The sequence below is a fragment of the Lygodium microphyllum genome, chromosome 15 (genome assembly GCF_053477565.2).
Source record: "Lygodium microphyllum isolate KBCC chromosome 15, Lygodium_microphyllum_v1.1.10, whole genome shotgun sequence".
Classification (NCBI taxonomy): domain Eukaryota; kingdom Viridiplantae; phylum Streptophyta; class Polypodiopsida; order Schizaeales; family Lygodiaceae; genus Lygodium; species Lygodium microphyllum.
The window spans coordinates 61,045,316-61,071,214 of NC_141149.1; the positions used below are offsets into that span (position 1 = coordinate 61,045,316).

General features: G+C 44.1%; 1 protein-coding gene across 1 annotated transcript; it reads left to right on the forward strand.

The window, feature by feature from the left end:
- The first annotated feature begins 23,030 nt into the window (after positions 1–23,030).
- On the forward strand, positions 23,031–25,261 carry LOC148024602 (berberine bridge enzyme-like D-2). The gene is made up of 2 exons (XM_087694225.1): positions 23,031–24,370; positions 24,596–25,261. The coding sequence occupies exons 1-2, from the start codon at positions 23,336–23,338 to the stop codon at positions 25,121–25,123; spliced, it is 1,563 nt and encodes a 520-aa protein (XP_087550351.1). The 5' UTR covers positions 23,031–23,335; the 3' UTR covers positions 25,124–25,261.
- The last annotated feature ends 638 nt before the right edge of the window (positions 25,262–25,899 follow it).

Here is a 25,899-nt window from a genome sequence, read left to right on the forward strand (position 1 = left end):
TAATGCCTAAATTTCTTTACCGCAAATACCATGGCCAACCCCTCCCTTTCTATCGTGGAATAGTTCATCTCGGTCTCTGTGAGCTGCCTGCTGGCAAAACTCACCAGGTAATCCAAGTTATGTTCACCAAGCTGGCATAGCACGGCTTCAATAGCGAACTTAGAGGCGTCTATGTGCACATGAAATGTTACGTTCCAATCTGGGGCTCGCAAGATTGGTGCAGTCGTAAGAGCCTTTTTCAACTCCTCATATGCGCACTGGCATTCCTCGGTCCACTCAAACACTATCAATAGCTTGTACAATGGTCTAGTTATTAGTGCGTAATTTAGCACAAATCGTCGATAATATCCAGTGTGTTCCAAGAAGCACTGAACTCCCTTGTAGTTATCGGGTGGCGGTAGGTCAACAATGACTCTGACTTTGGAAAAGTCAATAGCAATGCCGTTCCTTGACACTACGTGCCCTAAGATGCATCCGTGTTTTACCTAGAACTGGCACTTTAAGGGGTTCAACGAGAGGTGGTACAGCCTACACCTTTCAAAGACAGCTCTCAATTTCTCCAAGTGTTCGGCCCAACTAGAGTGTAAACATAGGTCGTCTATGAACGCACCTAAGCATGTCCTTAAAGATAGTGCACATTAGGCATTGGAAAGTTGCAGGTGTGTTCATTAGCCCAAAAGGCATGACAACGTAGGCGAACACGCCCCATTCCGTGGCAAAGACAATCTTGTGCCTGTCGTCGGGTGCACTTGCACTTGATTGTAGCCCGAGAAACCATCCAGAAAACTGTAGGCTTCCTTTTCTGCTACCCTCTCAAGCATGTGCTCAGTGTAAGGTAAAGGATAGTTATCCCTTTTTGTAGCAGCATTCACTCTTTTGTAGTTCACGCACACTCGAATTTTTCCATTTTTTTTCATGACAATCACGATAGGTGATACCCAGTCCGTGTGCTCGATCTCATATATGAAACCTACCCTCATGAGTTTATCGATCTCCTCTTTCACTGCATGGGCGTGCTTGGGATTCATAGGGTAAGGTCGTTGTTTCGTTGGCACTACATCTGGGACCATTGGGATGTTATGAGTCACGACCCTAGGGTCGACTCCCTTAAGTTCGTCTAATGTCCAGGCAAATACGTCAATGTACTCTTGCACGAGCGCAACGAGGTCGACTCCCTTAAGTTCGTCCAATGTCCAGGCAAATACGTCAATGTACTCTTGCAGGAGCGCAACGAGTTTGGTCTCTTCATCCTCCACCAAGTCATCTGCAATGAACACCGATCTTGCTTTTTCACCTTTCCCAGCCAAGTTAACCTCTTTGACTTTGGTAGATCTCTCGATTGGTTCACTAGTCTGTCTTTGTCTTTTTGCACCTAACAGAATCACCATTCTGTCACCCTTTTTAAATTTTGTAAATCGTTTGGGCAGATCCTATGGTTTCCTCTGCCTTTCCGCTTCTGAGTCCCTTGCTTGCTTCCTGGCCTCCTCTTTTAGCCTCTTGCGCCTCAGGTGGACTGGCAAGTCTCCCTTGGTGCGTTTGACCTTAGAGGGTTGCGGTATCTCAGGATCACTCTCAGTGCTAACTTCCGACTCTGAGTTGAACTCGCATCCCTCACTTGAGGAAGGTGTTTCCCCAGGGGGTCATAGTTCCGTAGGTGCATCTGTCTTGAGCACTGGGATTACCCATGGTTGTGCTACTCTGGCTTGCTCGTAATCCACGGCTCCTATGCATTCTAGCCAGGATCTGTCACACTCCATTAGCATGACTCCTTTTTCGTTCCGACTGATCCCTTCTTTCCTAGGCCTCAAGTCTGCCCTGATTTGTTCTATCGCTTTGCCCTCTGTGTTGTACTCTATTGTGTCTATCTCTTCTTCACTCTCTTCTCCCGTAGAGTGACAGTCCTCATACTCCTCATCCTTCGGGTCCTATCCTTCTGACTGCTCGTCATCCCCTAAGCTTCCCTCTTCAATCTCCTTGTCGTCAGTAACTAAAGCCCAGTTATATAGCAATTTCAGGTCGTGGACCTTGGTCCATTTCCATTCTGGTTTAGCTAAAAGGTCACATAGAGATTTTAAGTTAGCAGCCAAATTACCTTCCAATTTATTGGTCAGATACTCTACGATTTCCTGAAGCTCTAATTTGTTGTTTGGGATGCGGGACAAGGCCGGTTTGCCCAGGTTGAGTGAGCTTCCTACCATCATGCAAAGCGGCACAACTGGCTCCTTAGTTGGCATGGTTGCGGCTTTAGCAGCCTACTGATGTGGTCCTTCCTCATCCAATAATGGTAGGTCAATGGTTGCCAAAATGTGCATCCAATCCCTCTCATCCTTAGGGCAAGGAATATATCTAGCGAGCAATCCATAGGGCTTGGTCGTTTGAGTATCGCCTTTTAGCATAGTTGAGATGGCAGTTAGGTCAACAGGTGTCGTCATCCAAGTGTCCATCTCTACCCTCACTGCACTAGTTTTGTTTCCTAGGAAAATCAATCCATTCCCCTAGTCCTCTATGACTCGTGCATTCCTCATCCAAGGTCGGCCTAATAGTCTGTCGTAATCCACTCCCTTCATGACAATGAAGTTTACCAAAAATTGCACACCGGCAATCTTTACCGGCCAATTCTTTAAGACCCCAAATGGTCTTACCCTCATTCCATTTGCTAACGTGACATTGAACCTAGTGGTCTCCACAGGAGGGTTTCCCCATGCCTCTAGGACTGCATGGTTTTAGTACACTAACACCGGCGCATGTGTCTACAATTCCTTTTCGAGTCATGTCTCCTAAGGCTAGGACGGGCAAAACTGCATGCATTTTAGTGCCTTCCCAAAAAGCATTGATGTGCAAAGACTTAGGATTTGAGTGTAGAGTTAGACATGGGATTCGTGTAACTGCATCATGATCTTGCGGATCAGCACCCGCAAGTCCTGCGTGTCCCTCGATTGAGTCTTTTAACTCCTGCCACAAGGAGTGATTTTGCCTAAGCAAATCCTCCAAACTTAGAGTTACTAGAGTGGACAGCAAGGTTGTGAGGAGGCTACTGGACCCTTGTCTTCCTCTGAGGCTAGCAGTTCTAGGCCATGCATTCTGTCTGCCCTGGTAAGTTTCCCCTCGGCCTTGCTGCTGAGTTGCTCCTAGCGGTGCAGGTATGCTCCCAACCTATGGTTTTGAGGGTGAGACTGGTGTGCTAACACTGGAGAAGTCATCCATAGGGTCTGCCAATATGGGTTCAGCATCCTCGAGATGCTTTTGGGTGTCCTTGATCCACTCCTTGACCTTGGCTATAGCCTCGAGTTCCCGTTTGGGGTGGGGATATTCCCCTACCTTGGCACTCCCTAGCTCTGCTGTCTTAGGAGCCGAGGTCTCTGCCTCTGCGTCTGTGATCTTTTTTCCCGTTACCAACATAGTCGTTTCCTCAATTTTAAGGGTTATCTTCTCATCGGTTCTCTTTTTTCGTTTCCTTCGGCTTTTCTTCCCCATTGAGGTTGCATCAAGGTTACTTGGCCCTAGCAAGGAGATGCCTGCGTGTTTCGTTTGAGCTCGCGTCATAGCATGTAGTGAGATGGGCGTATCCTCACTACCAAAAGTTTCCACTCTAAAGAGCCCCAAAGGCACCGATGGCATGTTGGCAGCGCTCGTTGATGGCTTCCGCCTAGGACAGTCAGGAAACAGATTTGTGATTCCACACTCTGTGCATCGGAGATCCGCTTTGTCTTTGTTAGCTTGTTCTTACTCTGGGAAGCGTGATGAGATGTGGCCTAGGTGGCCGCAAGTCCAGCATGTGACTGGATCCTGGCTGGGCCCTCCAAAGGCTCTGCCTCGTCCTCTTCCTAAAGCCATCACTAGTACTAGCCGATAGTCCATCAGGGCTGGGTTGCCCTCCTCGTCGTAGGATATGTACGGATTGACATATGTCTCTTCCTCATTAGGCTCCTCCACAAAGTAAACAGGAGCATCGCTAGATGGGTGAGTCACAAAAGGCCCTGGTGGCCTGGGTATACCAGTTGGGTTCATCTCCAGCCTAGGCACGGCAAGTCTTGAGTCAGTTGGTGCTGGAAGAGCTAACTGGGCTCCCCTGCCAAAGAAATTAGGTAGCCTATTACCTAAGTATAGAGGGTTGTACTGCTGCGTGTATGGGAATCTCCTCGGCATTCTGCAATGCGCTGCATCATGCCCAAATCTACAGTAATTTGAGCACGGTCGAGATCTAGGATCTTGGCACTCAACTGGGAGGTGATTGCCACCGCAGTACACACATTGTACGTGTGATCTCACAGGTTTTCTAACGAGCTCTTGCAATCGTGCAATCTCCATCCTCATCTCTGCCATCCCTTGGTCGTGGTCTACACTCTTTCCCTTGTCCTGCATGCTAGCAGTTGCTTTTTCCCCCAAGGTGGTTGATCTCTCAAGGTCCCTCTAGCTTGCACTATCTCAGTTGGTAGTCCTCATGCTACGTTCCTTAAGGTGATCATCTACGCGTATTGCCTCCTCGAAGACTCGAGCTAGCACGTCTCGTTGTAAGGTGGAGTTACTGGCCAAAGCCTTGTAGAGCTCCTCACTCCGAATCCCGTTCATGAACACTGTAGACAGTGCCCTCTCAGTAGGTCGCTCATTGGCAGGGATTCTCTTGTAGAGGCTCCGCACCTGAGTGATGTAATTCCTAGAGTCCTCCTTCTCCCTTTGACTGATATTCATCAACCTAACAATGAGGTTATCCGAATACCCCGCCTCCGAAAACCTCTTGATGAAGAGGCCCTTAAGGCAAGCGAAGTTTGTACGTTCTGCGTCATCCAGACTAGAGTACCAGGTCCTCCCCTTGTCGCCTAAGCACAGACCGAAGGCTTGAGCTCGCTGCGCAGGGTCAGTAAGACCGTTCGCCTCACATACTTACTCGAACTGCTCCATGAAGCTGAATAGGTCACTGCTAGGTTCGTATCGAGCTAGTTGTTTTGCTACTATGGGGATTCTAGCCTACCCTTTAGCCCCTTGTGTGACTCCCAATCCTGATAGTAGTGCGGTGGCTAGGGCAATAGCACTCTGTTCCACGGATGTATTGTCCATGAGTCGCTTTGCCACTAGTTCACTCAACGTCATGCCAGCCTCTACTGCCCGTTCCCTCTCTACGTTCGGTCTGGACTTGGATGCCCCGGCTAGGTCTAGTACTCATCTAGCCTCATACATATCCACGTCTTGCTGCAGCCTTCTAGCCCTTTGCTCATGGTTGTAGGAAATTATGCCTTCCAGCGCTCTCTTGATAGCTCTTCTCTCTTCTTACAGGTTAGCTACCACTTCCTCTACAGATCTACCTTGGATCACAGTCCTGGTGAGTAGATCGTAGTCGTGGACCAGTTCCTAGACCGAGGTTGGAAATTCTCCTAAGTTTAATTGGTCTTCCCCTTGTTCACCTGTTGATCCTGACATTGTTTCTACTTCTAGCTCCATGAGGTTGTCAATGAATCCAATCAGCTCCGGCAGCTTCCACTCCTCTATCTTGTTACTTCCCGTGTCTTTGTGTCTTCTCCAGGTACTCCTAGTAGGGCACTCAGGCACCTGTCTAAATCCTGGGGTCTTCTCCTACTGGTGGGTTCCTTAATGTTATTAGATATCCTGGTGTGTTCCTTGTTATTCGAAAGCAAATGCGATCCTTACTCGCATGTTGTGCTTAGTGCTTTCGTGGAGCTTGGTGCGAAAATAGGCTTTCCTCTTTTCTTGCTGTGCAGATTTAGTGGAGCACAAGAGTGACGTGCCGATGCAGAAAGCGTTTAATGCAAACTCCACCTTGTTTCTACCCACGTTCCCAGCCTAATTTGAGTTCTCAACTCGGTTCCCGGCTATTCTACGGTCTTTCCACACCCTAAGTTCGATTAGTCTCTGAGGTTCTAATGGTCAAACTAGGTCTTGGGGGTGTTCAAGGTTGTGTCCTGGGGTCAGGTCTGTGGCAAGGCCAGCAAAAGATCCTTATCTTTTTCTTTTGGGAAGATGGTCTAATTCTGGGAATCAGATAGAGCTGGTCCGACTTTGGGAGTCGGACGGTCCGATTCTTGCAATCGGACCGGTCTGGTCCAACTCTAACTGTCGGACGGGGTTGGTCCAATTCTGGGACTCGTCTGACCCTGGTGGTCCGATTTTGGGAATTGAACAAGGAGGGTGGTCCTACTTTCGAAGTGGTCCGACTATGGACTGGTCCGAGTCCGACTCCAATGGTCCGACTACGATGGTCCAATTCTAATGGGCAGTCCGAGTGCCACATGGCACATCCGATCGGGTTGGTCCGATTCTCTCAGTCGGACGGTCCGATTCTGGGAATCGGACGGTCCGACTCCAGGACTCGGGTGGTCCGATTCTAGGAATGGGACCACTGTGAGTCAATTCGACTGGGTCGGCGCGGCGGGTGCGATTCCGACGCGTTTGAATCCTTCTTAATGCCTGCTGCACTTAATCACCACAGACTTCCCATATCTAATTAGAGCATATCGAAAAACACCGGACTCACCTGGAGCAGCATGAATCGATGGCACCTAGAATCGGAATAGTGTTTCCTCGTCCTGTGAACCAGAAGCTCTCTCTCTCTCTCTCTCTCTCTCTCTCTCTCTCACGAGGCTAACTAAAGAAATAAGGTTTGTCCCGGCCTCCCAAGCCTCTTAAGGTCCTTTCCCAGCACTGCAAAACCTTACAGCCAGTTCCCTGTCCCTGTTTCACCCAGAAACTTGAATCTGGTCCCCTGTTTTCCTATTTCCAGCAGTAGCCAAAACCTCTGTTTTCTCTTATCTTACCCTAATCTAACCTTAATCTAGTGCAGCCAATATGCAAAACAGAAATGCAAAACAGTAGTCCTAATCTAATGCTTCCAATAAATCCAAATACTTACTTATTTCACGGATTAAACCCTCCTAAATCTCCTAGTTATCTCGAGCACTGGTTCAGGCTGCAAACCCTACTTCCATGCTCGATCTGATGCGCGCGGCACTCAAGGATCGATTCCGTCCGTCCCGACAACGGAATCAAAATGGAGGGGAACTTCAAGCTCTACCCCGAGACCTACGGACCACTTATTACTCAAGTGTTTCGAACCGAGCGGCCATGGCTACCTCTCACATAGCCGACGCGCAATGCCTACCTTACGGGTGTCCTCTCCCATAAGCTTCATCCTCCATAGCCACGCGCGAGACAAGAGAAGAGAGGAGAGGAGGAGAATATGAAGAGAGAAGGTGGAGAGCTTCTTCTCCAAGGTCCCTCGCTCTCACACAATCACTCCCTCACACTCTCTCAATCCCTCTCTCAAGCACAAGTAAGAAGGCAAGAAACAAGAGAAGAAGAAGAAGAAGCTTTGGCCACACACAAGAATGAGCTTCCCATTCACTTTTTAACTTTATATACATGCCCTATTTTTCATGGGCGGTCATTCCCCTTTTTTACATGGCCGGCCATTAGCCTAGGCCCATTTTCTCATTTCCCACCGTTCTAGTCTATCCTATCCCCAACTAATGCATACAATTTGCACAGGAGTGAGCCTGGCGCTCTCTTACAAGGTTTTGGAAGTGTTTTCGTACTTAGTTAATGGTGCGCTTTTTATTATTTTACTCTCCTTGGGCGACTCTAAGACTTCTTGAGAATCGTGCTCGTGCATTTAATTTTTTCCAGGGTCTAATTGCCAGTTAAGGCGCCTTTTCCTTTTTTTCTCTTTTTTCCATTTCCCGCTCCTCTGTGCTACGGTAAACAAATAATCTATGTCAGGATTATATTGATGACACCAAGGCGTTCCTAAAATAATGTCACTAGACTACAAAGGTACAACTAGGAAATTTATTCGTTCAATATATTCTCCAATTTTAATTTCTAAATGATGTACCTCTTGTGTTCCATTATATCTCGTGCCTAGGAATGCAACTTTAATGTGATAATTTGTAGAAACAGTTTGTAAATTCAATTCTTTAACTAACTTTGCAGAAATAAAGTCATGTGTGCTCCCATCATCATGTAAAATAATCTTTTCTTTACCATGCACAAAACATTTCATTGTTAACAAAGAATGTGGAGTTGGCATACCTGGCAAAGTATCCGAAGTAGTACCAATGTCGTCATCATCTTCCATAAAGTCAAGCATTTCCTCATGTTCTTCTTCTTCCATTGCTCCAAGATAATTGATATGGACAGGTGGCTTTTTGGTTTGGCAATTGGCTGTTAGATGTCCAGGTTGATGGCATTTGTAACAAACTATGGGTTTGGCTTTAGATACATTGTTGGTAATGGTAGGAAGTTTAGGAATGTTGGGATTTGGCTGTGAGGATGGCTTAAGGTTTTGATTGGTGTTTGATGGCAAAGCAGGTGGTCATGTCCAAGACTTACGGAATGAAGATGGAAGAAAACAACTTTGATTGAATCTTCGAAAATTTGAATTGAATTGTTTGGAACCATAGTTACCATTAGTTGGAAATTGTTGTGGTCACTTGTCTCTTCTGCGAATCTTGTCTTCAGTGTCATGAGTCAAGGAAATTGCATCTTCTAGGGTTGTTGGCTTGAACATATTGACTTCAACATAGTAATGTCCAAGTAGGCCGGACATAAACTTGCGTTTGTGAGTCACTTCAGGTACATCTTCGAGCATGCGTAGTTGCAGTAGGGCATTCCAAAAACGTTCAGTGTATTGGGAAATAGGCTCATGATCTCTTTGCTGTAGAAGATCCCATTGCTTTATGGCTTTTTCATGGAACTGAGGAGGAAGAAAATTCTGCAAAAACTTCTTTTGGAAACTCTACTAGGTAGTGGGACAATCAATGCTCTTGCGGACCACAGTCCACCATAAAGATGCTCGATCGACTAAATGGTTAGTGACACTTTTAATTTTGTCTTTCTCAGCATATGTTTCTTCATGGAAGTAATCATCAAATTGACTGATAAATGCAAGTACAGTCTTTTCGTCTCGTGATCCATTGAAAGTACGAAATTTGAAGTTTCTTTTACTTATCTTTGTTTCTTTGCGGATGGATTGGGCTTCAAGTGTCGCATCGATGGTACACCGTGTAAGATCTTCGGGTTGCGGTCCATCTTTGTCGCTGGTAGATCATTGCAAATTGGCCAATTGAGCTTGTAAAGTTTGTCGGGCTCTTCGTTCTTCATCAAGCTACATCATAATCAAATCCAACTTTTGCTCCATCGTTGGTTCGGGTAAATCACCTTCAGCCCATAAGATCGTCCATATGTTGTTCCATCATCCTGTAAAATCCAAAAGACCTCACACTCTCGAAATCTTATTAGCGGGATGAGCGTAGCTCAAAGGCGGGTATACAAGGCTTGTAAATTTTGTTTGGCTTTTATAGTCTTTGTCTTTTGCGATTGCGGTATTCGTTGTCTTCGTAGAAACTTCATATGAACTGCGTATGACCTTCTATTCTTGCTGAAACTGGTTCAGTAAGTCTGCAGGTGTGAATAAAGTCTATCAGAGAGCAAGTAAACGGATTCTGTGCTTCTGCATGTGAACAGCCTTTATGGAAGTGGTTGAAGTAAGTCTTTTATGACTTATGTGACTTGCAGGACTTGGAGAAGTAAGTAAGCTTGGTAACTTAGAAGACTTAGGAGTTTTAAGGCTTATGTGATTAAGCGTGGATTTCGTGGACAGAAGGACATCCTTGATGGATTCGACGCCGTTCTGAACACACTCTTGCCGCCAGTCATCGAATTCGTGAATTGAAGCTTTTTAAGGCTTCTTATTAAGCTTATTATTAAGCTCTTTAACCATTGAAATAAAGCTTCTAAGCTTTTTTTTGGCTATGGAAGAGGAGTTTTCTTATCTATTCACAGATGACTTGAAGAAGAAGATGTCCAAGTGGTCCTCCACCTCCACAGGCTGGTCCTTCATGATCAGAGAGTGCAAAAGGGGGTTCTTGACCTCCAAGAACACGCTGGTATTAACCGTTCGCAATGAAACTGACTATAGAGCTCAATCGTTCTAGGAGCTCCGCCTTTGCACAAGTTGATAAGCAATTGGAAGCTCTCGATCTCAGCTTCACTCTGATACCACTGGTGCACAGATCGAATGCCGTAAGCACGCGTAGTGAGCATCAAAAGGTCCCCAAGAACAAAAGAACTCTACTTTTTGCACACAAATCAATGTAGAAAGCTTGCACGACCATGTATTTCATATATTAATCATCTTCAAGCTCAAATAATAGCCCAAATTACAAAATAGCACGCTTTACCTTTTGAGTTTGCTTTTGTGCCAAATAGAATTAAAGCTAATGGGCGCCCAAGAAGTCAGGCGTACCCAAATTACAAATATCTAAATCGTGCGCCCATGCGCATACAAAAATAATAAATAATTATCAAGCGCTTTGATAAATAAGCATGACAAAATATAGGCGCCTTGCCTAAGATACGCGCCCATCAAAAATATTGACGATAACTTTGAATACACGCTATCCTCCAATGCTTTCCACTGCCACCGCTGCTATCTCTACACATCAACTGAAGCATTCACAATCGTTAGTAAAATAATACAATTAAACTGACAAAAGTGAATACCTAGTAGTCTTCAGCTACATAAATAAATTGGTTAGAAATCAATCCTAACCTTAATTTATCACGAGTATACACTCTAAACTCATAAACGTTTATTAATTAAATATATATTTGGCGGAATCACCAGCTATGGAATCACCCATGTACACATAAAATTAACAAAACGTCAGAAAAGGATAGGCGTCCCCATTGACTTCTCGCACAAAGAATCCACTTTTTGTATGAGCCCCTGTAATAAAAGTTTACGGAATCCACCGTAAAACCTCACGGAATCCACCATGGCACGGAATCCATCGTGGAATATGCCTCCTGGCATCACTATTGCCTTTTTTTCACTACATATTCTTCAAGCCATCTACTTCACTACTACTTGAAGTAAACCTGTGAATAATTCAAATTCACCTAAATCCCTCTTCTAGCCCACACTATTATACACCTTGCCATAGATTAGCACCAAGTACTATCCAATAGAAGGACTCAAGAGAAGGGTCAAAGTAGCAAGTGAACCACCACAATTCTGTCCAATATCCTCTTGCTCTTCATCTTGCACCCATTCAGTCCACATCAAATATGCATGCTCTCCATCTATATCAAAGTCCAGTATGTGCAATTCGACTACATATTGTTCAAGCCTACTGCTTCACTACTACTTGAAGTAAACCAATGAATAATTTAGATTCACCTAGATCCCACTTCCAACCCACCCAATCTAATTTGGACTATCATACAACATGCCGTGGATCAATACTGAGCACTATCCCAATAAAAGGATTTAGGAGAAGGGTCACACCAGCAAATAGGTATGCACAACCACCCAAGAAGAAATTATCTATGAAGGATTATTCATCTCTTATAAAGGACGTGTAGTAGCTATCAATCTCATCCTCACATTGTAGTACTCCAACTAGTTATCCTTCATATAGCATCGCTTTCTTAAACAATTAATAATTATGGATGAAATATCCATGCTAGAATGCAATTGCTCATGTGTCTTCTCTTGATATCTTTGTTGCAGATGACAAGGTCCACTATTTGCAGTAATAGATGCCTAAAGGGGAGGTTCAATCCTAGTCGAAAGTGCCATGCCTCCTCTCCACAAGACAAGTGCAATAAATCTCGCTCCAAAAGAGCTTAGCATAAGCTCCTCTCATTAGCACTACATCAACTAGCCCCTATGGAACTGCCTACAAAGGTACAAAGAAACTTGCCATGCAATGGACCATTGAGGACATGGCTCAAATAATCATGAATCAAGAGTTTGTGTTAAGAAGTGTGCTAACAAATATGGGATGAGTGCCCCAGTGATCTTGAATTGGCAAGTGGCGTGAACCAATAACAAGGAAAAAGGACCAGCAACCATGTTACTCAGAAGAGGAGGGAGCTCTTCTTGATTGTTGTTTCAAAAAATGTGATTCAAGCCATGGAGTATATGTTCTTGATGTGAGACTGAAGGTTGTTGAAATATGTTAGACTAGGCATACAATACTTAGTCAAGGTATTCTTGGTGGGAAGAGTTGGTGGAAATGCTTTTGCAAGCAACATCCAGTTTTGGTGTTTCGAGTAAGTGAAGCCTTGGAGCAATCTAGGGCCATTAGTTTCTAGCCAGAAATTGTAATGACCTTCCATGAGAACCTGAAGACCCTTTTTGAGCAACAGAATTACCCCCCAGCCATCATATGGAATGCAAATGAAACATGATTTCAAGTCTCCAAAGATAAAGGCATGAGAGTGCTTGCATGGAAAGGCACAAGATTTGTATATGGGATGACCACAAACTCTGGGGAGTGGATGACCATTTTATGTTATGTTAATGCTACTAGTAATGCAATTCTTGGATACTACATCTTCAAAGGACAAAGGGTTGGTGGAAATTATATCCAAGATTGTGAAGAGGGAGTAGTCATAGCCATGCAAAAGAAAGCTTGGATGAAAGGGAAGTTGTTCCACCATGCACGGTTGGACCATTTCCATAAATTTATTGATGAATCTATGGGCTTTGCAAGTAGGCGCTTGCCTATTCTTGATGACCATGGTAGCCATGTTTCCATTTATAGTTGTTGATAAGGCTACTTCATGGGGTGTAGACATCATAACACTACCAACCCACACTTCTCGTAAACTTCAACATTTGGATGTGACAATGTTCAAATCATTGAAGATTCATTTCCATAAAGAAAGGGCAGTTTGGCAGTATAGGACACAAAGCATGAGAGTGCTGACAAGCATCTAAGTGTGAATTAGCTATAATAGTAGCCAAGGCATTCAAGATTTCATGCATCAAAAGCAACATCATAGTTGGTTTTAGGGCCACCAAGATGGGATGCCATCCCAACACATGAATTTCATTGGAAGTGATGAAGGGGTGACAGAAGAACTCGCATCACAAGTTTCCACCACCAATGGAAGAGCTTACAGAAGGTTAGGCCATAGAGGCCCTGACATCATTTTTGGGAACTAATGAAGTGTTGGCTAATCATGTTGAGCCTATGCAAATAGTAATCCCACCTCCCTTTGATGATGCTAGAAGGATCCTAGACATATTGTGCTTGCCTCCGATAGAGATTTCAATTCATTGTGCACCCAAGAAGGAATTTGTGGACTATACCAATGGCCTTATTTTGACATCAGACTAGTACATTGAGAGCTTGAAGGCTAAGAATGCCAAAAAAAGAAGAAATTGCCAAGGCCAAGGAGGAGAAAATGTGAGAGAGAGAGAGAGAGAGTAGAAGAAGAAAGAGATTTTGGTAGCAATAGAGCTATGCAAACAACAAAGAGAGGTAGAATGATATGCAAAGCTTGGAAGAAGGGCAAGTAAAGCTAAAGAACTAGCAACTGAGGCACAAATTTGGGTAGTCTTATGGGAGGGTGTAAGAAGTCCTAATAATCACCTTTTGTAAAACTGCACATTAATGGTCTTCACACCATCAAATGGCATGAAGGGCATGTTTATAGAAGCTTTGACAGAGGCTCGAGCACAACATGCCACCGATAGTTCATCACATGGTATGTGGCTTCCTTGATAACAACCATACTGTGACATATAGCTTGCATGCACTATCCTACTATCCCCTTTTTTGTATTTATTGTGCTATCCTGCATCAGCCTAACATCCATCCTTTCCCAAGATATCAATGCTATATAGCACCCCCTTTTTATACTACTTGATAAATTTTCTAACAATTGTTTTGTTCAATTTCATTCCCACTAATATATGTCCATGGTTGCATAGCTACCAACCATTTCAATTTACATACACTATTTCTCTTTGGTCTAATGGAAGCATTGCATAGTATTTAGCAACAAAACAATGTAGTAAGTATGGGTGAGAAGAAACTCACCTACATCAACCTCTCTATATTGCTTGACCATCTATGCCATCAATTGACTAGGCTTAATATGGAGTTGAGCAAGCCAACATCAAGCTACAATCATACACATATATGTGTACATTTCAAAATCAATCTTGAATCTAAATTTGAAATGGGGATAGATAGAGACATACCCTGAATTTGAGTCAAACTTGAATAATTCACTGAAGCATGATCCTACACATGAATTAGAAAGTCGTTTGATAGGACAGATTATTCCTCACCTATTACATTCAAAATTTTCCCCAAGAAAATAGTTTATTGGCATAAATGCCTTTATGAGAACTTCTTCTTTTTCTTTGTCTCTCCCTCTCCCATCTCTCTTTCTTCCGAAGCAAGGTGTGTGTGTGTGGGGGGGGGGGGAGGGGACATCAATGGATAAAAGCATAGAGCATGAGCTTGAAGGCAAGTAGGCAACAACACCAAGCTCGCAATAAGTAGTGCTAAGGTGCACAAACAAGGTGCAAAGTTTAGATGATAGGCTCCCCCCCCTCTCTCTCTCTCTCTTTTCTTGCCCTAGCCTAGTAGTGGAAGGGTGTCCATAATAGGCGGATGTGGTGAAAAGCAATAGTGGTTGTGATTGTGGCACAAAGCAACTGCAATGAAGGGATCATGAGCTATTGTAGTGGCATTAGTGTTGGGGGTAAAGGCGCCTCCTCCTAGCCGCCTGTGTATTACTACATTGAAAGTACCCGCCACTGCACAGTGCAGGTGGCGGGCACCCATCACAGCCACTTATTCTTTATTCTTTTAGTGACAGTTTGAATAAAGGAAGGCATGGCCACACATTATGGTTGTTGGAGTTCCCACTTTTGAGCCTCTCTCTCTCTTGGCTCTTGCTCTCCATCCGCCATAGCTCTCACTGCCAAGCTTCTTCCTCATGGGTTCCACTTCCCTTTCAACTGGTATCAGAGCAAAGGCATTGGAGCTTGCCCAACATTCTCTTCAGTTTGGATTTGAAGAGCTTGAACCCGAGCTTCGATGGCAGCCATGGCACCTTCATTTATAGGTATGTTTTGATCTCCTGCCTCCTCCCCGAGCTTCCGAACCTTCATTGGCTTCTTCTTGGGTTGCATTGGAGCTCCCTCAACATTGCCAAGTGCCCCCAAGGATTGTTGAAGATCCTCCAGCCCCCAAGAACATCCAGTGCAAATTTTGATGCATTTTTAGGGGGCTGGGTTGACCTGCTCCTATCATTTCCCTACTCTTCCTCAGCTTCTCGGCACTCTTGGCAACCTTCCATTGCTTGACTCCTCGACATTAGTTCTTGGCTCCCCATGATCAATTTGAGTGCTTCCCCCTTCAACCCTTGCCGGTCAAAATAGGGTAGCACTTGACATTTACTATTCTTGGCATTGCCCGTTTGATGCCTATTGATGCCCCGTGATGCCCTGATATTATGGGATGCCATGTCTATGCTTTGGGAACGATTTGGAGTAGATTTGGGCACCGATTGAGCTTCATTTAACAATAAATGTGTTGTTGTAATACAATGGGCTGAAGCTCATTTACTTGGTCTATGCATTGGTTCTTGGATCCAAGGTGCTTACCAGAGTTTTGAATGATCGTACCGATGTATTTGGATATTGACAAATGCTTCTTTTTGGTTCCAAAATGCTTTTGAGCTTGGATTAGTCTCCATCTTGGTCGTCATTCATTGGCATTTGGCTTCAGTTGGCATGCTTTGGACCTGTTTATGCCTATTGTCACTGCTTGACATTTAGGCTTCTTGCATTTATGATTTGGTAAGATATGGATGCCACTTGGTTTGCCCATGCTTGACAGTTACTTGGAGGTTCATCTTCAAATATATTTGAGCATTTTGGATCTACTGGGCATCACATTCGGTTGTCAGTTACATGCTCTTTGAATGCTTTCACGCTTATGCTTTATGGGTCTAAGATAGCTTGGGATTTATGCTCCAGATGTACCCTACTGGGATTCGGCATGTTTGATGCTATGTATTCGATGTATTAGAGCATTGCTTGCTCTCTTTGCATCTGACTTTACTTCCATTGGGATCCTCTTGCTATATTCGGATGTACATAGAGTCTTATTTGCACTTGAGCTTGAGCTTGTGGGACAGTTACATGCATTTGCTCTCTTGAGAGCTTTATGTATGCAGTTAGTCTATAGTGGGCTGATTTGATACGCCTATTGGGGCAGGCACCCATCTCTGTCACAGGTTTGTCAATTTTCTATGCATCTTGGATGGTTATGTATTGAGCTTCTTGCTCTATCAGTTGTGCTTGTGCTTGGTCTCTTCTCTTACCCCGAGACCCATTACATGCATGACTTCTATACCTATGAGATGCCCTTGCCTAACAAGTGATTGGTTTGACAGATTTTGGTACCTTCTTGCCCCTAGACACTCACTGTTGAATGTATCTTGCTACGTGGCAGTTGCAGTGATATATGTATCAGTGATTACTTCATTTTTGGACAGTTTTCATATTGCTAACATTTATTACAACAAGCTGAAATCTGCAAATTTTGAGCGCTTCTATGAGATAATGCTTACTATTTGATGTTATCTTGGTCATATTTAGTGGGCAAGTGTTTCTCTTGGTGATATCCACTCTTTCAGTCAGTTTTCACAATGGTTTTAGTGCATTTTCTGCTAATTACAACAACTTGCAATTTTGATTTTTTGCTTTGATTTGGGACAGTATGGCTAGTCGTCTGAAAGACACAGCTCTCTTTAACATTGCCAAGTTGGATGGTACCAACTATGGGTATTGGAAGTCCTAGATATGGCAGGTTTTGTTTGCAGAAGTTGCAGATTAAACCCTTGCGTTTCAAGGGTGTTAAACCTGAGGATATGGATGATGATGTTTGGATGGAAGTTGATGATCTATGCAAGTCTACCATTATTTTGTCACTCTCAAAAGAGGTCCATCATAATGTTGTTGAAGATGAGAATCAGAGTCCATGGGATTTATGGGAGAAGATTCAAGAGCTCTATGCGCAGCAGAGTCCTACGTCACAAATGTATTGGCTAAAGCAGTTAATGGACCTTCGCATGAAGGAGGAGACCTCCCTTTCATCTCATTTCAGTCAATTTCATGCTATCATGAAGAGTCAGTTGTCACAGGGTATTGAGTTCAAAGACAACTTCCACCCATTATTTCTGCTTGGCACCTTGCCTAAATCATGGGATGTCTTCCGTACTGCCATATGCACGAACAAGCTTGATGGGCTGAAAATCAAAGATGTTGAGAGTGCTTTATTGACTGAGGAAATCAATAGGAGAAATAATGATGCTTCCCGCTCTTCACATGCATTGACCATTAGAGGTGGCAGGCATGATAATGATCATAAGGGCAGCGACTCTCAAAAGTCCATGTCCAAGTCACATGGTCGCAGTAAGTCCCATGGATAGAAGTCTAATCTTACCTATCATTGTTGTGGGAAAGCAGGACATATTAGGACGCAGTGCCATAAAATGCGCGTTGATAAGTGCAAGGAAAAGGGAAAAGAAAAAGTGTAGGAAAAGTCTTCTGGGCGTAGTATTATACCTCCAAAGTCTAGTGTGAAGATAGAAGAGGTTAATGTCATGTAGGCCACTGATTCAAATGATGATTACATACTTGCAACTTCTTCATGCGATGCATTACAGGATTCTGAGATACATTCTACGTATGCGCAGTGCTGGCTCTTGGATTTGGGAGCGTCCTTTTATGTGATACCCTATAGAGATTGGTTTTAGACCTATCATACCATGTTTGGTTCTGTGCATCTAGGTGATGATAGGTCTCTTGACATTGTGGGCATTGGAGCTGTTAGGTTGTATTTTCCTTCTAGCTGTTTTTTTGTTTTGCATGATGTACGCCATGTACCTGCGTTGACTCACAGCCTTATGTCAGCTGGACAGCTTGATGATGTAGGGTATTTTGTGTCTTTTGGAGACTCTACATGGAAGATTACTCTATGCTTGTAAGAGGTGCCAAGTCTAGCAACCTCTATCCCTTACTTGTATCTGGAGCTACATTGGATCATGTTTTGTCTGTGGGTTCTATTTCCCATGTATCCCTTTGGCATGCTCGTTTGGGGCATATGTCTCTTAAAGGAATGAAATGCTCCGTGCTTTGCAGTATATTCTTCCTTTTGACTCTTCACATTTTGATTCTTGTGATCATTGTTTATATGGCAGGTAAGCTAGAAATACACATAAAAAGTCTAGTAAGAAACGCATGGGTGAGCCCTTGGTTCTTGTGCACTCAGATCTATGTGGGCCCATGCCCTGTCAGTCACTAGGTGGGGCAAAGTATTTTGTTACTTTCATAGATGATTACTCACGTAAGGTTTGGGCTTATCCCATAAAGAGAAAATATGATGTCTTAGACACATTTCAGCATTGGCTTGCATTAGGAGAGAACCAATCTGGGAATAGGCTGAATTGCCTAAGGTCAGATAATGGGGATGAGTATGTATCACATGATTTTGAGCAATTTTGTGATGAGTGGGGTACGTCCCCAGAATGGTATGGTTGAACGCATGGATAGGACCATTCAGGAAAGGGTCCGTAGCATGCTTAGCTAGGCTGGCTTACCGCAGCAATTTTGGGCTAAGGCAGTTACTACTGCAGTGCATCTCATTAACAGGTCACCTAGCAGTGGCATTGACTTTCAGGTTGTAGAGGAGGTATGTGGAGGCAAGCCCCCTCTTATGATCATTTGCGTGTCTTTGGATGTGAGGCATTCTGCCATGTGCCCAAGGAAAAATGCAATAAGATGGATCCTAAAAGTGTCAAATGCATTTTCATCAGCTATGGAGATGCAGGAGAGATGGGTTACCGTCTATGGGATCCGCAGGTGCAGAAAGTGATCCGTAGCCATGATGTCATCTTTCATGAGGACAAAATGCATATGTAGCATGAGAAAGTGGTTGAGGTACACAAAGTTATCTTTCAAGAGGAGCCACCTGCTCCCGTTCAGCCTGCTGCTCCACGGCCAGCTAGATAGCATGCAGCATCACCTGATGCTTATGGCTTAGATGCTAGACATGCTGATGTTAGACAGGATGTCGGTCAAGCAGCAGAGCCTGGGTTGAGGCGCTCTACTAGAGATAGACGACTCCTTGACCATTTTGCACCCTCTATGGATTATGTCCTAGTTACAGATGCAGGAGAGCCTCTCACTTATGATGAGGCTATACACAGGGGTGATTGTCACTCTTGGGAGAGGGCTATGTAGTTTGAGCTTGACTCATTGCATAAGAATAAGACTTGGGATTTGGTTTCCTTGCCTCAGGGTACGAAGGCTTTGCCATGCAAGTGGGTGTACCAGCTGAAATGTACCCCTAGACATCCTAAACCGGCATACAAGGCTCGATTGGTTGCTAAGGGTTTTAAGCAGGAGCATGTTGACTTTGATGAAGTCTTTTGTCATGTGGTCAAGATGACCAACCTACACTTAGTCTTGGCCTTGGTTGCATATCTTGACCTAGACTTATACCAGATGGATGTCAAGATAGCTTTTTTGCATGGGGACTTGCATGATGAGATTTACATGGAGTAGCCTAAGGGCTTTGCAGACCCTGGTAGAGAACACCTAGTATGAAATCTAAAGAAGAGTTTATATGGCTTGAAGCAAGCACTTAGGGAATGGTACCATAAGTTTGATGCATTCATGCAGTCACAAGGCTACAGCCGCAGTGCTATGGATCCGTGCTTGTACATGAAGAAAGCCCATGACGGTTCTTTATTGATTTTGGTACTCTATGTGGATGACATGCTTTTAGCATGGATAGCTTATGAGAAGCTAGATGCTCTTAAGGCTCAGTTCAAGAAGAGCTTTGAGATGAAAGATCTGGGACAGACCTCTCATATAGTTGGTATGCACATTATGCGCGATAGATCTCAAGGACTACTCTATCTGTCACAGAAGGAGTACATTCATAAATTCATTGAGCACTTCCGTATGTAGGATGTTAAACCTATTGGCTATCCATTACCTTCTCATGTGAAGGTTTCACAGGCCGATTGTCCACAGACAGATGAGCAGAGGGCCAAGATGGCCAAGATTCCCTATGCATCAGCCGTGGGCAATCTTATGTATGCCATGATAGCCACTCGTCCAAATATAGCTTTTGCAATTGGGATTATGGCACATTATATGGCTACACCTGGCAAGAAACATTGGGATGTCGTGAAGGGTATCATGAGGTACCTGAAGGGCACAATAGATATGTGTCTTTGTTATGGCATCCAAGATACAGGAGTCATGGGGTACACTAACTCTGATTATGGAGGACATGCAGATAGTAGGAAGTCCACTTCTGGCTATGTGTTCACTTATGCTGGAGGGGCTATCTCTTGGATGTCCAGGGCACAAAAGTGTACGACCCTCTCTACTAGAGAAACCACAGCGGCTTGCAAGGAGGCTATCTGGTTAGGCCATAGACCTTGGTATGGCAGATGCTATGCCTATACTACATTCAGATTCTATGAGTGTCATTCAGTTGGCCAAGAATCCGGTCTTCCATGTGAAGACGAAACATATTGAGGTGAGGTATCACTTCATTTGCGAGGTCGTTGAGGACAGGTCTGTTGACCTGGTCAAGATTTCGACTAAACAGAATCCTGTAGACTTGCTCACGAAGAGCCTCACTACTGAGCGCTTTGCCTTCCTCAAGAGAATGATGGGCATTGGACGAGATGATATCTTTTTCCTCATCCTGTTGTAAGGAGCATTGGGTTGGGGACCCCAATGTCCCGAACCACCATAATTCACAACTCGTCCGCAAGCAAGCATGGAATCATAAGAGACATAATTCATCATTCACAAATCCAAAAGTGGTCATAACCATAAAACAGTTTTAACACACTTGTCAATGTATGCAATGCATAGAATCTATCCCCCTCATCAATTCCCATGTTCTTTTCTAAAAAGCAATTGATAATACTAACATGTTTTTGTAAATTTAAGTACGTTCTAAAAAGCAATAACATAAAATAGTAATTATTTCCTGATTATCTCTGTTCAGTCATCCATTGTGATAATGGGGTATGACTGTAACCTCCGTTTGTTGTGGAATACCTGGTCCTTCGGGTTGAATGGATTCAAGGATAACTTTCACTTGCACTTTAGCTTCATGTTGAGTTCCCTCAGTAGTGACTACCTCCTCATCTTGGGGAGCTCTTCAAGCATGACCTCGCTTAGTATCTCGACATCTCACAGGAGCCATGGGAGAAGCTTGATGGATTTGAGCAGCGCTTCCACGTAGGTGTAGAGAGAGAGAGAGAGAGAGAGAGAGAGAGAGAGAGAGAGAGAGAGAGAGAGAGAGAGAGAGAGAGAGTGTGTGTGTGTGTGTGTGTGTGTGTGTGTGCGCGCGCGCGCTTGCAATAGAGCTTCATCGCGTCAACAACATAGAGACCTTTGTACAGGTTGTGACTCTGACGTGATGTGTTTCTATAGTAACGGAGGGGGGGGGGCGGGGGGGGGGCGAGGTAAAGAGAGAACACTTGCTTTTTAGTGTTTTCAATTATGTCATCGATGATAAAGAGAGAACACTTTCTTTTAGTGTCTTTGATGACATCATCGATAATGATAGAGAGGGGGCTCTATTTTTGTAGAGTGAAGATAAAAATTTATGAATATATGGGCGAGCACCGCGCGTCACATCGTCGGGAGGTGTCACGACTAAGGCGATGACTAAGGGAGCAACCAAGGCATAGACCTTGGCATACTTGGCACATCGGGCTACGAAGGCTTCGTTGGCACTGTTGGCTACGCAAGAGAAGCTTCCACTAGTTATAGAAAAAGCTTCCCATGAGGTCACCCATCTTGACAAGGTCGTCACCCAAGTGCACTTAATTGCCAACTAGGCTAGTTCTTTTTGTTATTCTATACTACAAACATAGTTTAATAAGCTTGTCTTGGGAGGGTTTCCCAAGCCTTCCTTCCATGAACTGGCATATAATACCTCATCAATTATGTTCAAATGTGCAATCTTTATCTTTTTTTTTCAACATAAATCAATTTTCGGAATGTATACGCACATTGTTTATCAAAATAAACTAAGTAATGGCGACATTACACTTTATGTGATCCTTATGCTCATATGGTGTATTTGTATAAGCCTAGGCTCTTGCATACTCAAACCCACACTTGGTCTACCACCAACAAGGTGGTGTTTCCCAATGTGATCAAGTCTATTGTTCATTTGGCTTGCAAGCTAGCCTATTTACATTTAGATGCGAAGGCAATTGTTGGCATCTCTCTTGGATAATATTTGAAGGGGAAGTGGCCCACTGTGTGTGTTTTACCTCAAAAACAAAAAAGAAAATGCACCATTGAAAAATGCAAAGATATCAATGGGTGTGTACTATATGCAATACACCTTTTAAATATAGTATACACAACACACCCTTTTACAATCTAGGATAGATTGTAGAGAATATCTTTGTTCCTCTTGCATATAAGGCCATAGGGAAGTTATCAACTAATAAAGTGGAAATGTTGATATATGGAAAGCTAATGATGCTTAAAGGTTGTTTTGACTTAATAATTGATATGTGGAAAGCTACTTTGTTAACGATCACAAAAAAAATGTATTTGATAGTGATTTTGACATGCAATGGATCACCAAATGTTGATTGTGATGGTACTAACATGGCACATGTTCCTTGACGTGTGCTACATTTGCCTAATTTATAACTTCATTTCAATACTTTGAAAGTACAATCCTTGAGTGGAAAGTGGAACCTTAACTCTTATTCAACCGATCTTTTTTCTCAAGGAAACCTCACTATGTGGTGTCTAGTATTGAACATAACAATTAATAATAGATTGATATTTTGTGAAGAAACCTTCACGTGGGTTGTAGAGATGGAAAGGTCCATAGGTGCCCCTTGTATCTTACTAGATCTAACACGTTTTTGGTTTTCCAAGCACTAGGTCCACAATCCATAACCTCATAAACAATGACTACAAATGGTTAGTTTCTTCACATGGGTTGTAGAGATGGAAAGGTCCATAGGTGCCCCTTGTATCATACTAGATCTAACACGTTTTTGGTTTTCCAGGCCACTAGGTCCACAATCCATAACCTCATAAACAATGACTACAAATGGTTATTTGTGACTAGGGGCTCATGCCCAAAAAACAAAGTCTAATCCTTGATGATTCATATAAACGTTTGCTTAATGAAGAGAGTTCAAAATGTCACCTGGGTCCTGAATCCTGATGTCAATTTGTAGGTAGGTCATTGCTAGGGAGTGGTGAAGGTTCTTTCAAAATTTAAGCTCTTGGAAGTTGGAAGGAAGATAGAACGATCTGACAGCTAGCGACGTATGGACTCTGGGTCTATCCCTTTGGAAATTGGATGTGGGGCGACTCGCGAGCTCAACTATGCTTAAAAGTGTTTGCTACTAAAGCCAGATGCTGTCTAACAAGTCCTCATCAGACTTCTCCCCGCACAGAGTCTTGTGAGTCCCAACAATCCCACGGTTTGAAATGAATCGAGCTCACCATCACCAACCCCCTGTCCATGCAGGACTCCTCATAACAACACTCTTCTGCCTCTCCTCCTTTCCTTCCTTGCTCCATGCAGCTGCCACTGTGGGTAGCCTCACCTCTTGCTTCACGAGCAAAGGCATACTCAACTTCACCACTCCTCAGTCCAACCCTTCCACCTTCTCTGCTCTGCTCCAATTCTCATTGCAGAACCTCAGATTCACTGAGCCTGGGGTGCCCCAGCCAGCTGTCATTGTCCTCCCTTCCTCCACCAAGCAGGTCCAGGATGCTTGGGCCTGCGTCCGCTCAGGCCAGTGGGCGCTCCGCATCCGCAGTGGTGGCCATAGCTACGAAGGCATCTCCTCCACTGCCACTGCCCCCTTTGTCATACTTGACCTGATGAACATGAATGCTGTGACTGTCAACACCGCCTCCAAGACTGTGTGGGTAGAAGCAGGGGCCACTTTGGGTGAGCTTTACTATGCCATTTCTCTTAAAACATCCCAGTATGGCCTCACTGCAGGGACCTGTGCAACTATCGGGGTAGGCGGCCACATCGCAGGTGGCGGGTATGGGATGCTGTCAAGGAAGTATGGTGTTGCAGCTGACACAGTGCTGGAGGCACAGATGGTGTTAGCAAATGGGACCTTCCTCAAGAGAGTCAGTGTTCAGGACAGTGACCTCTTTTGGGCTCTTAGGGGAGGTGGTGGGGGCAGTTGGGGCATTGTGGTGGCCTGGAAACTCAAGCTTGTGCCTGTTCCTGCTGTCATCACCACTTTCAATGTCTGGAAAACAGGAAAGCAAGCCATTGTGGATCTGGCATACCAATGGCAGACTGCTGTCCCCAATGCCCCACCGGAGCTGTTTGTGGCTATGTACATGGCTGGGATCACCAGTGGATCAACCACAGATATGGGTTCCTCCATCTATGGACAGTACTGGGGAACCATTAGTGATACAGTAACTCTTTTGGGCAAAATCTTACCGTCATTGGGTCTTACAGCCTCAAACTGCAAGCAAGGAAATTGGATTGAGGTAAGGTTAATTTGCAATACCATGTTTGAAACATTCACAATACTTGGTTCTCTGCCCTTTTCGTGGTATTTTGTGGGGTGCGTAGGGTGCATAAATGTCTGCTGCTGCTCCATGTCTTTGTGTGTGTAAATGCCTCCATGGTTGTGTGTGTATAAATGCCTGCTGCTCCAATTGCACTGGTGCTTAAGAGATTGATGCATACATTTTACTGCTGTGCTGACGCAGGCAGTCGCAAACATGGCTGGCGTCTCTGGTCCGACCGCCCTTCTGAGCAGGCAGAAAGCAAGCAAGAACTACTTTAAGGCTAAGTCAGACTATGTGAAGGTTGCATTAACAAGGCAGGCATTGTCAGGAGCATTTGACATAATGAAGCAGAACACCAAGGGGTGGATGATATTTGAGCCATATGGGGGTGTGATGGACAAGATAAGGTCAGATGCCATCGCATTCCCACACAGGGCAGGGCACCTGTATGTGATCCAATATCAAGCCGTATGGGCTGATGACCGAGGGTCACCGGATGCTGCCCTGATTGCGTGGCTAAGAAAGCTGTATGCGTATATGAGCCCTTATGTCATAGAGTCTCCTGTGAGGGCTGCTTATGTCAACTACATTGATCTGGATCTGGGAGATGGGAAGGCCTCAGGGCCGAGGTATTTTGGGGGGAACTTCGAGAGGCTTGTGAGGATCAAAGGGCGGATCGATCCCACAAACCTGTTCAGCCATCCTCAGAGCATACCGACATCGCTGTAAGGACCTGCAGACATATTAGGTCTCCTTGTTACTTGTATGAGGCACAAACCGGCTACCTACAGAATTCATTCTCTCTCTCTCTCTCTCTCTCATATTTAAAAGATGAAATATTATATCTTCTCTTAATGATTTAATATTTGTAAATTTGTGAACGTATACATCCTTGGTTTTGGCAATGCCAATTTCAAAATATATTAAAGTTAAGAGCAGCTTCACATGGGGTGTAGTATTGGCGACGGCCAACAAGTCTACGAGGAGCTTAAGGTTGAGATGGTGGACTTTGGAGAGGGTTAAAACCGATGACTATTAAACTTTAAAAAAACATCAAGAGCTTTAAGTGCACATTAAGAACCATGACTATCACAAAGATTTGTGGCGGAAGATTATGGAGTGTCCAACATCAGGGAAGAGATAGGTGGAGGATTGCATTAAAGCAAGGATGTTGAAGAAGAGGATGGCCAATAATAATGATTCAATAGAGTTGGATTTTCTTGCTATTATTGCTGCTAAGCAACGTGAGGTGGATATGGGCGAAGCGGAAAATTAACTTCAATAGGACATTACAAAGTTCTTCAAGCATAGATGTAAGGCTGTGGCTAAGAACTTTAGTGCATGTGGACACTACGTTTATTTTCACGGGCAAGATACTAGAAGACAAGTTTGTGCGATGGTCCATGCAGCGGTCCATGCAAACTTGCTGTGGGAGGGCATTGCTTAACTAGTAGTTTGTGGGCCATGGCCTTTACTTTGCCCTTGTCAACACAGAGCAAGAAAGG